This window comes from Lepidochelys kempii, chromosome 7 (genome assembly GCF_965140265.1).
Source record: "Lepidochelys kempii isolate rLepKem1 chromosome 7, rLepKem1.hap2, whole genome shotgun sequence".
NCBI lineage: Eukaryota > Metazoa > Chordata > Testudines > Cheloniidae > Lepidochelys > Lepidochelys kempii.
In genome coordinates, this window is record NC_133262.1 from 33,235,151 (window position 1) to 33,245,571 (window position 10,421).

General features: G+C 60.2%; 1 protein-coding gene across 2 annotated transcripts; it reads right to left on the minus strand.

Annotated features, from left to right (window-relative positions):
• Positions 1 to 1,209: 1,209 nt before the first annotated feature.
• Positions 1,210 to 9,587, minus strand: MEN1 (menin 1). Of its 2 annotated transcripts, XM_073352003.1 has the most exons (10): positions 9,503 to 9,587; positions 8,659 to 9,118; positions 8,030 to 8,238; positions 6,130 to 6,258; positions 5,761 to 5,801; positions 4,711 to 4,798; positions 4,219 to 4,355; positions 3,802 to 3,940; positions 3,405 to 3,575; positions 1,210 to 3,004 (listed from the first exon to the last, which is right to left on the minus strand). In XM_073352003.1, exons 2-10 carry the CDS (start codon positions 9,098 to 9,100, stop codon positions 2,558 to 2,560), a joined length of 1,803 nt encoding a protein of 600 aa, XP_073208104.1. In that variant the 5' UTR covers positions 9,101 to 9,118; positions 9,503 to 9,587; the 3' UTR covers positions 1,210 to 2,557. The 2 variants fall into 2 exon arrangements, with proteins under 2 accessions (XP_073208104.1, XP_073208105.1); XM_073352004.1 differs by lacking the exon at positions 9,503 to 9,587 and having other exon boundaries at positions 8,659 to 9,246.
• Between the last annotated feature and the right edge of the window lie 834 nt (positions 9,588 to 10,421).

Sequence of the window (10,421 nt, forward strand, 5' to 3'; positions counted from 1 at the left end):
GGGGTGCTCATGTCCATCCACCCACTATTCAGGAACGGGGGCCCAGCTCCACCAATGCTTGGACTTACATTTTAAGAGCCATCCCGTCCATAGGACGGACTGGGGTTACTGCCCCACTCTTGGGGGGCCCCTGTGCTTCAAGAGGACACAGGGTCCAGGGCAGCCTGGGGGGATAACACAGGGCCTGGCACCCAGCAGCCAGCAACAGGGCCCCAGCCTGCCCCACCTCTTCCTCCCCTGCTCCACCCCCACTCCTCCCCCCACCAGCATGGAATGCGGCTTCCTTCTCTTTTAGGGGGTGTGGGCTCCAACCCAGCCCCTGGGCAGGGCTCAGGTGGGTCTGTATTTTGGAGACACCTGGCCCAGAAGAACCCTAGTGTGTGTCAGACAGGAGGGAGCCATATCTCCTCAGCAGAAGGGGTGCAAAGTAGAGGGAACCCCTGTAACTGGGCTCCAAGGGCTCCTCCATCCAATTCCTGCAGCTCTCCCAGATACATGGAGAACGCACAGAACTCATCACCCCTTCCCCCAAGCCTTCGCCCCGCCTCTTTCCGGCTTCTGCCCCCTCCCCCAAGCAATGCCAGGAGCTGGCCAGGGGGAGCCAGTTAGGACTGGGTCACTTGCTGCTGCTGCCAGTGCCAGGCTGCCCTGGACCCCAGTCCCCCTGAAGTGTAGGGCCCCACAAAGCACAGGGCCCAGGGCAGTAGCCCCGGTCTGCCCTGCGGACTGGACGGCTCTGCTTGGAGCTGTTCTGGGCACCACCAAAAATTATACAAAGCGGCGCCCACGGACACGCGACAGCCAAGCCCTGAGCTAAGGCAGCAGGGAAACTAGCTTCTCTGGGCCTGAGGGCCATGAGATTGGCAGGGGGCTGAGGCCAGGGAGGAAGGAGGGGAGTGTATTGGAGGGGGCCTCTGTCCTACTCCTTACAGAGACCCCTGCTGGGAGAGGCTGGAGTAACTGGGAGCTGCCCCCACAGTCAGTGCTCCTGCCCCACGCCCTACAGCAGCCCCTGCTGGGAGATGCCAGAGCTGGATTAGTCAGGCACTCCCCCTGCAGCCAGTGATCCTCCCCCACTCCCTACAGCGCCCCCTTGTGGGGAGAGGCCAGGGCTGGAGTAGCTGGGAGCTCCCCACACAGCCAGCTCCTGCCCTGCTCCCAAGGAGGAACCAGCACCTGCAAGAAACAAACCAGCCAGTAGGGGCAGACTATTTTAAAACCAACTTTTTTATTAACCCTTCATGCTACTAAAAAATACACATTTAGTAGATGCGTCTCCCCCCTTCCTTTGTGGGGACCCTCAGGCTGTTTATCTCAGTCCTGCCAAAGCTGTCCCACCCCAGCACCATCCACCCCCGAACTGTACAAAGCCCTGCCTGCCCTCACCCCAGCTCTGCCCCCCATGGCCTTTAATGCAACTCCCACATCACCCACTGGAGGGAGACAGTGGGGCCCAGCTGGACATGCTGCTTAGGAGTCTGTGGGCTGCCCCAGTTGGCACAGCCTCAGGAGCTCTCTGTCTAAGCTGCACCGGGAAGGCAACACCCACTCCAGATGCGTTTGCCATGGCCCTGCTGGGGCTTGTTTAGTGGGACCCATCAGAGCCCATTAGAAAGCCCTGGGCCTGGTGGCATGCTCAGATTCCCCCCAGCACCCCTTGCTATCTGCCCCGCCCCCGACAGCAGATCTCAACAGAAAGGCCTCGGTTGAGAACAGAAGACAGATGCGGGGGCATGACCACACAGGGGGGGAGAGAGGAAGGGAGGGAGAATGACAGGGGAAGAAGTTTACATTACAAACTCTAGGGGGGGAGGGGGGGGGAAGAGGTACAAAGCCCCCCATCCCCCACGCCGAACAGCTGCGGCTCTACCCAGGGCTTTGTGCAGGGCCAGAAGTCACTTTGGAAGCTCAGGACACAGCAGCTGGACTCCGGAAAAATCAAAAGTCAGCTGCTAACCCACCCCCCCAGCCTAAAGAGAGAGAAGCTCCCCCCACATGACTGGCTCGGGGGCACAGTATGGGATGCGGCTTCCTTCTTCTTTAGGGAGTGTGGGCTCCAACCTGGCCCCTGGGCAGGGCTCAGGTGGGTCTGTATTTTGGAGACACCTCGCCCAGAAGAACCCTAGTGTGTGTCAGAGGGGAGGGGGCCATATCTCCTCAGCAGAAGGGGTGCAAAGTAGAGGGAACCCCCATAACTGGGTTCCAAGGGCCCCTCCATCCAATTCCTGCAGCTCTCCCAGATACATGGAGAACGCACAGAATTCATCACCCCTGAACCCCAGAGCTCAAGGGGGCTGAGGCCATGACAGCTCCTGTCTCTGGGGGTGGTAATATTAGAGCTGCCCCACCCGCCCCAGCATTGAACCCACAGAGCCCCCTCCCCCACGCCATGGGGAGCCCAGGAAAGCTACAACAGGGGTGAGGCAGCCCCTGCACCTAGGAGAGACGGGAGGCAGGGCGCTTCCCCATGCCCTATTTAAAGGCAACTATTCCTCGCCCCGTGAAGCTGAGCCTGGCAGAGCCTGGCAGGGGGCAGCTCTGCGCCCCAGCGCAGGGCTCAGAGGGACTTGCGGGGGCGCTTGAGGAAGGCCAGAGTATAGTCTCTCGGGGCTGACACCTTCTGCTTCTTCATCTGCACCTGGGACTGGGCCGTGAGCTGCAGCTTGATGGCACTCGAGTTGATCTTGGCGGCCACCAGCAGCTCCTTCATGCCCTTCATCTTCTCGCTCTGGAAGGTGAGGACAGGCCCCTCGGGAGGGGGGACAGGGGGGACCCCCGGGGCGGGGCCCCCCCCCTCCTCCTTCTCCACCGCAGAGGGCTTGTCTGGCCGCTGGCCTGAGCTAGGGCGCCGGCGCTCGGTGGCCTTCTTGGGCAGGGGTGGCTCCTCCGGCTTCGACTCGCGGCGGGGTCCACGCCGGCGCCCCTCACGGGGATCCTCACTACCTTGCTCATCGTCCTCATTGGCCTCCGTCTCCCGCGCCACAATTGTCACCTTCTGGCGCACCTGGGGGAGGGAGGGAGTCAGGGGAGGGGCCTGCACCCCACAGCCACTGCCAAAACCCCAACCCTGCCCCCCCCAGGAGCCCAAGCTCCCAAATCCAGCAGGGACCCCCCAAAGCCCAACCCTAAACCCCCTGCCCCGCTGACAACTCCAGTACTGAACCCCTAAAACCAGCAGGGTCCCCCACACGCTCAAACCCCAGCACTGAGCCCCTCAGCACTGATCCCCATCCCCCAGAGCTCCAGCCCTGAGCCCCCAAATCCAGCAGGGACCCCCCAAGTCCCAGCACAAAGCTCCCCATCCCCCCCAATACCACCCGAGCCCCCCAGATCAGACAATTCACCAACCAATGTGCGCTGCTTCCCAGACCCTGCCCTGCCTCCGTTACACCTGCCCCCCTCACCTGCCCATCAAAGCGCCCCAGCGACTGCACCAGGAAAGTGGCCCAGCCTACGTGCAATACAGGCGTGGGGCTGCCCTCCTCCCACTTGCAGATGCCATCATAGAAGCGCAGCAGATGGGCGAAGCACTCTGGGTCCTGCAGGGCTGAGCCCCCAGCCTGCACCGGGGACCCCTGAATGGGAAAGAGAGGGGTTAGTGCCTCCCAGGGGCCCAATGCACCAGGGGCTAAACAGGCCCTCCAGTCTGGTGTTCCCCCCACCCACCCCTGGATCCCATGGCCCCTCCCACCTGGTGTCCTCCCCTCCCCCACAGATCATCCCCAGAACCCTTCCAGCCTGGTGTCCCCTCCATCACCCCAACTCATCCAAGGGGCCCATCCAACTCAGTACCCCCCTCACCTCTCCTCTCTCCCCAGCAACTTTCTCCTCCAGTGGCTCTGCCAGGTTGGCCACCTCCTTGAGCAGGTTGGGAACCACGTCGTTGGCCACATCGAAGAATTCCTTATAGATCTCCTCGTCCTCCCGGCAGTAGTTATAGCTGGGGGAGGACAAGACCAAGGGAGGCAGTGAGCAGCTGGGGCCAGCCAGCCCCTAGGCCTGGGGCCAGCCCCTGTCCCATTCCCCTGCTGCCAGCCAGTCCTCAGGCCTGGGGCCAGATCAGAGCCAGTGCCCCCTTGAGGGGAAGGCCCCATGTCTTTCCAAACATGAATCACCCCAGTCTTCTTTTTAGGCAAGCAGTTCCATGGGCTGGTGGCCAGCCAGGCCCTAACAAAGGGAAGGGTTTGGGGCCATATGGCAGGCTGCTGGGGCACTCACTCCTGGATGACGGTGGCTGTATCAGCCCAGGCCTCCAGCGCCTCCTTGACATTCTTGTTGCGACAGTGGTAGCCAGCCAGGTACATGTAGGGGTAGATGTGCTCGTTGTTGTAGTACTTCCTGGCTGAGCTGATGCCCTGGACGGCGGGGAGACAGAATAAAAGGACATTCTCACCAAACTCCTCAGGAACATTTATGTTTTACTAATTACGTCCCAACCACAACCCCCTGCGATCCCCGCCCTGGGCTTCCCCCAGCTCTGCCAGTGCCCCTCAGTCCCGACCCAAGGCCCTCTGTGATCCAAGCCCTGGGCTCCCCCCAGCTCTGCCTGTTCCCGAGTCCTGACCCACAGTCCCCTGCGATCCCAGCCCTGGGCTCCCCCCAGCCCCGATCCACGGCCCCCCTCCCCCCCATGATCCCAGCTCTGGGTTCTTTCCAGCTCTGCCAGTTCCAACCCCTTGCCCTTGCGATCTCAGCCTTGTACCCCTTCACCTTATGGTAGATGGAGAGGGGATCTGGTCTGCCTGGTGTCGGCTCCAGCTCCTCCAGGTCGGCTAGGTTGCCCAGTGCCATCGGGTACCTGCCAGGGCAGCAGAGCAGACAGGGGTGTTACCTTGGGGAGACAGACAGTTGGAATGGGGGGGGAGGGACCCTCTATCCTGACTTCTGCCTGCCACAGGCGGCACTGGGGCAGCACTGCAATGCCTGGCACTTGGGGGCAGGGCACCCCAAGGCAGCAGAGGGCAAAAGACCCATTGATTTCAAGGGGCGCTGGGTAAGACCCACCCACTGGCTCCTGCCAGCACCATCCCCGGGTACGCCGTGACTGCCTGGTGCACACACCCCAGCGGCCAGCCCTGGGGGCAGGAAGAGGAGAGCCGACTTGACCCAGAGCTGGGCTCTGCTAGAGAACATCTCCATCACCACCAACGCTGCCTAGGTCCCAGCCCTGGAGCTCCACATACTCTGTGAAGGGAGGCTGGGGTTCTCCAGCTCCAGGCTGGGAGGGATTCCCAGCGTTGATTTCACCGCACACAGACTGGTTAAAACATACTTCAGTCGCTAAAAACCAATGGTTACAGCCAGACAAAGTCAGCAGAGCGCGGCCAACGTTGTCGGCTGAAGGACATTTCCTTGGCATACTTGGACATGGGACAGGGACAGTTTGTGCTACTGGTTACAAAGCTGCAAACTTTTGCCATCTCAGCTGCTCTCGTCTCTAAAGAATAGGCTGACCCCGAGAACGTCCTCCAGAGGTGAACATTTAAAATCGATACAAACAGGAAAAACACTTAAAAATAAACATCAACATTAGCTGTCAAAACTATACAAAATAAAAACTTGTGTCTGCCAAGCCTAATGATCCCCACCCTGCAGCTGGAGAAACTACTGCTCAGAGGTGATCGCTCAAGTCCACTGGATGCCCCGCAATGCCCCCCAGAACTGGGATAGAACCCAGGAGTCCTGGCTGCCAGACCCCCATGCTCTAACCACGAGACCTTCCTCCCCGAGCTGTGGTTTCAAAAGTCCAGCTGTACTGACCTCTCCAGGTGCCCCATGTCGTAGAGAACCCACAGGAGCCGCTGCAAGGAAAGCGGAGGGTGGGTTACTGAGGACACAGAGCCATGGGGGGCAGGAGCGGGGAGGACGAGACCCGGTTCACCTGTGGATAAGATCCCTGTGGAAGGGAGGGCCGTGCGTGGCGAAGGGACAAACGGTTGGATGAACATGGAGAGGTGTGGGGTGCGCACGGCGCTGGAGGGATGTGGGGTAGAGGAGATTGGAACAACTTGGAGGGGGCCATGTGGGGAATGAGGGAGAGAGTAGATGGGCCTGGGGATGGGGCAGGCATGGGGGTGCACACAGGGGGAAGGGGACTGGATGCACACGTGGGGAGGGGGCATATCCCACCTGCTGCAGCTGCAGCAGCTCCAGGCTGTCAGTGTGCAGGTCGATGGAGGGGTTGATGGCACACACCATGAAGGCCACCTCCATGTGCCGGTCACAGCGCAGGTACGAGCCCTTCAGGTACAGCCAGCTCTGTGGGAGACAGCGGCAAGTGAGCGAGGGAGCTGGGCCAGGCTACCCCTGAGCCCCACGGAGCTGCTCCTGGCCCATAGCAGGGGGGTGGGGCTGGGAGCCAGGACTCCTTGGTTCTATTCCCAGCTCTGCCTCTGATGCTGGGCAAGTCCCTTCCCTTCTTGGTGCCTCTATTCCATCTGTGAGCTCTTCAGGGCAAGGACCATCTCTCACTGGGTCTGGGCAGCCCTTGGCATCATACAGCCCCTGCCCCGATCTCAGCAGCACCTGGTCCAATGCGGGGGAGCTGGTCTCAGCGGCGTCTGGTCTGATGGGGGCCAGTGACTGAATGCACCCCTGTATTCACACCCTGCACACCATTGTAATAATCTTTGTACCAAATATGCCCTGTGAGCTGTCATTTGAAAAGTAACAACTCCCTGCTCAGTAATATCCTGGTGGAATGTGTGGAGCAGCCCTATATGGAGAGTAATGAACATAACCAGACATTAAGACTGAAATGTGTTTAGCAGACAAGGTGGGCGGGGGGGTGGCGGGGGAGAGAGAGTGGACTGTTCCTCAAAGGACAAGCTGGCATCTCTAGCCAGGTGTCACCAGAGTTAACTGGCAATCACTGGCCAAGCGGCCACTCTTTGGGGAAGGAACAGAGCACTCTGCATTTTAGCAAACAGCATGGAACCTCTTTCACCACAAGACCCCATGGCTCCATCCTCACCACAGGAAGGAACTTGATCTCAGGGTAACCTCAGGACAGTGCATGTCAAAGGGGGATGGGACTGAGAAAACGAGGGGCAAACGCACTGGTGGAGGGGCTGTCTGCCTGTCTGTCTCTCTCACCTGAGAAGTCAAAGGAACCAGTCTTTGCGAGGGGTTCTCACCAGAGAACTGGGGTTGTCCCATTGCTGGGAGCACGAGCTAAGGATTTTACCTTGAACCAAGTCCAGTTTGTTATGTTTAGTTGCTAGAATGCACTTTATCGGGATTTCCCTTGTAATTGTTTCTGACTTTACATCACATACTTCTCACTCACATTCTCTCTGTAATTCAACTGGTTTAATCTTTATAAAAATCAAGTCTAATGCCGTGCTGTGTTTTAACTGAGCTGTCTGGGTAATTCCAATTAAAATAGCAAACTACTGCATACCGACCTCTAATATCTGAGGGACAGGACGGATAGTGCAGAAAATTCGGGACCGGGAGTGTGTTGGAATCGCCAACCAAGGCTGCTGGAAGCAAGAGCATGGCTGGTGTTTGCTGACAGGCTGCTGAGGTCAGAGCTGCTGGACCAGGACTGCGGCTATCCACAGACCCTCAGGGTGGGACCTGCATGCTGCGAGGCTGTTTGTGGGAAACCCAGGTGGGAGCTACAGCCGCAAAGCATTGCGTGGCACCCAGAGAAGGTGGTGACACACCCCTCACTGGTCTGGATTGTGCCCCAGAATGTGACAGAGCCACCCCAGATCTTGCCCACGGTCTGAACAGCACCTAGCCCCACGGGTGGGGCCCTGATCTCAGTCTGGAAGATACCTTAGTGGCAGTAATTAATGCGGATCAGTTACTAGTTACCAGCTGCACCATCTACTAAGGTTAAAGCCCAGGGGATCTTGCACAGCAGCTTTCTGATCCAAGCAGACAGCCCCAGCCCCGCACAGACCCCAAGCCCCATTCCAACCCCCTCACTGCCCCCCACACCCCCACCTCACCACCTCCTGCAGCTACATCTCAATGCACCCCCCCAACCCCTCAAAGCTTATGGCCCCCCCTCACTTACCCGCTCAGCCACGCCGGCATTCACGGTCTGCCCACGCCGGTCCTCATTGCCTTTGCCGTGCCAGGTCACCTCGGCCGTCTGCTCGCCGTCCCGGCCAAACACCACCCAGGCATGGTCCTCCGAGAGCGCGAGGTGCACGTCCGGCAGCCCTAGCACCTGGCAGGCCCCCACCACAGCAAAGGCCACCCCTGAGCTGTCCAGCTTAGTGCCTGCAAGGAACACATGGCACTAGGGGGTGCTGTGCTGCAGGAAGCAGCATGGGGCTCAGGAGGGGGCGCTCTTCCGTTGCAGTCACTGCTGACCCCTGTGCCAGTGTGGTGCTACAGGGTGCTGTGCTGCAAAGGGCAGGGACACTCATTAGGGGGCGCTTCCCCCTTGCAGTCAGTGCTGACCCCTGCGCCAGTGTGGTGCTAGGGGGTGCTGTGCTGCAAAGAGAAGGGTGGAGCTCAGTCAGGGGTGCTCTGCTCTCAGTCAGTCCCAACTCCAATGCGCCATCACTAGGGGGCACTGTGCTGCAGGAAGCAGGCAATGGAAAAGCAGAGCTGAGCATTTTCAGGCTGCCCCAGAGCAGTGCCCCATACTGGGCCAGGGTGGTACTGTCCCCACCCCCATGCTAGTGGGCCCCCTACCTGTGATGAAGCTGAAGAGGGACTGGATGTGGGCCCGGTCTTTGAAGTAGGACCGGCTGAGGCTGTTCCAGATGACGTCTGACACCTTCTTGACCAGCTCGCGGGAGGAGAAGCCCTCAGGCCGGGGATAGAGGGACAGGTCGACAGCGCCGCGGATCTGGGCGGTGAAGCGGGCGTACAGCGCAGCCACGATGGACAGCTCGGCCACAGGGAAGTAGGTGAGGCTGTCGGGCTCGGGGCCCGGGCGTGGCTCGAAGCTGATGCCCGGCACATTGGTGGGTATGACTCGGTTCACGGCCAGGAAATGCTCCACAAAACCCAGCACCAGCGACAGCAGCACCAGATCGGGCTGCTCCTGCTGCAGCTCAGCCTCGAATAGTCGCACCACATCCTCCACCGAGCGCAGCGGGAACAGGGCCTTCTGCCATGGCTTCAGCCCCATGGCAGGCCCCCAGGGCAGCTGGGGAGAGGAGAGAGCGTCAGGGGTGGCTGAGGAGAGGGCCAGGGCCTTCCCAGAGCCGGGTCAGTCAGCTGCAGCTGGGAGTCTGGAGCTGTGTGTCTGCCTCTCTCCCAACCTGTCCCCTGAAGGGGACCCCCACCCCCGTCTCTCGCCCCCCTGCCCACTGAAGGGGACCTTCGCCCTCGACTCTGTCTATCCCCTCCCCCACGCCCACTGAAGGGGACTCTCGCCCCCCCTCTCGGGTGACCAGCTATTAGGGGCTTTGTCTTACACCGACAACTATCCCTCTCCCACCCCCCGCGAAAAGACGTGTCCCTATTTTTCACACTTGCTCTCTGGTCCCCCTCCCCACATGATGCTCACCCTGCCCCAGCCCCCCTTTACCAGAGGCAGCAGCCCCTCCTCCCCCCACCAGCTTCACTCCCCCAGCACAGGCACAGCAGCAGCCATGCTGGGCCCGCAAGGCACCATGGGAGCCGCTGTTCCGCAGGGCACGATGGGAATTGTAGTCCACCTGGCCAGCCAATCACACCATGTCCCCCGAGGCATGCTTGGAGTTTATAGCTTACAATTAACCCAGGTGTCTTATGGGAAATGTAGTCTGATGCATGCGGAGGGAAGCCAGCATGCCCCAGGGCATGCTGGGAGTGGTGGTCCCGTTAACTGCCTGCCCACGACCCCCTGGGAAACGAAGTTTGGCGCCCGAGGGGGAGGTCCCGCCTGCCGTGGTGCATTCTGGGAGCCGTAGTTCTTCCGGCAGTGCATTCTGAGACTTGTAGTCCCCCAAGGAATGATGGGCACTGTAGTCGCATGGCCTACCCCAGGCGGAGGCATTCCAGGGCTCTCTGCACCCAACACCGGTCTGGGCCTTGGAGCCTTTACTTTTTTTAAACCTTGAGGCCATTTGATCCCTCAAAGGCCTTGTGGGAATTTTAATGATGTCATCAACCCTCCCCTGCAGGCCTGGCCCAACAGCTGACCCTGGTGCTGTGAGCTTCCCCGCAGCAGTGCCCGACCCAGCCTTGCAAGGCAGGAGTTACAGCCTAGGGGAGCATGGCTGATGATATCACGGGTGTACTGCATGATGTCAGAGCTCTGCCAAGGCTTTCCACAGGGAGGCCATTAGGAGGTCAGGGTAGGGCGAGGTTATAAGGATGCAGACTGACCTGCCTCACTTGTCACAGCACCCACTGCTGGGGGGCAGCAGCTGCAGGCTTCTCTCCCTGCACTGTCACAGCACCCCCTGCAGGCCAGACAGCAGCTGCAGCGTCTGCCCTCCCCGACCAACGCGGACAGCACAGCA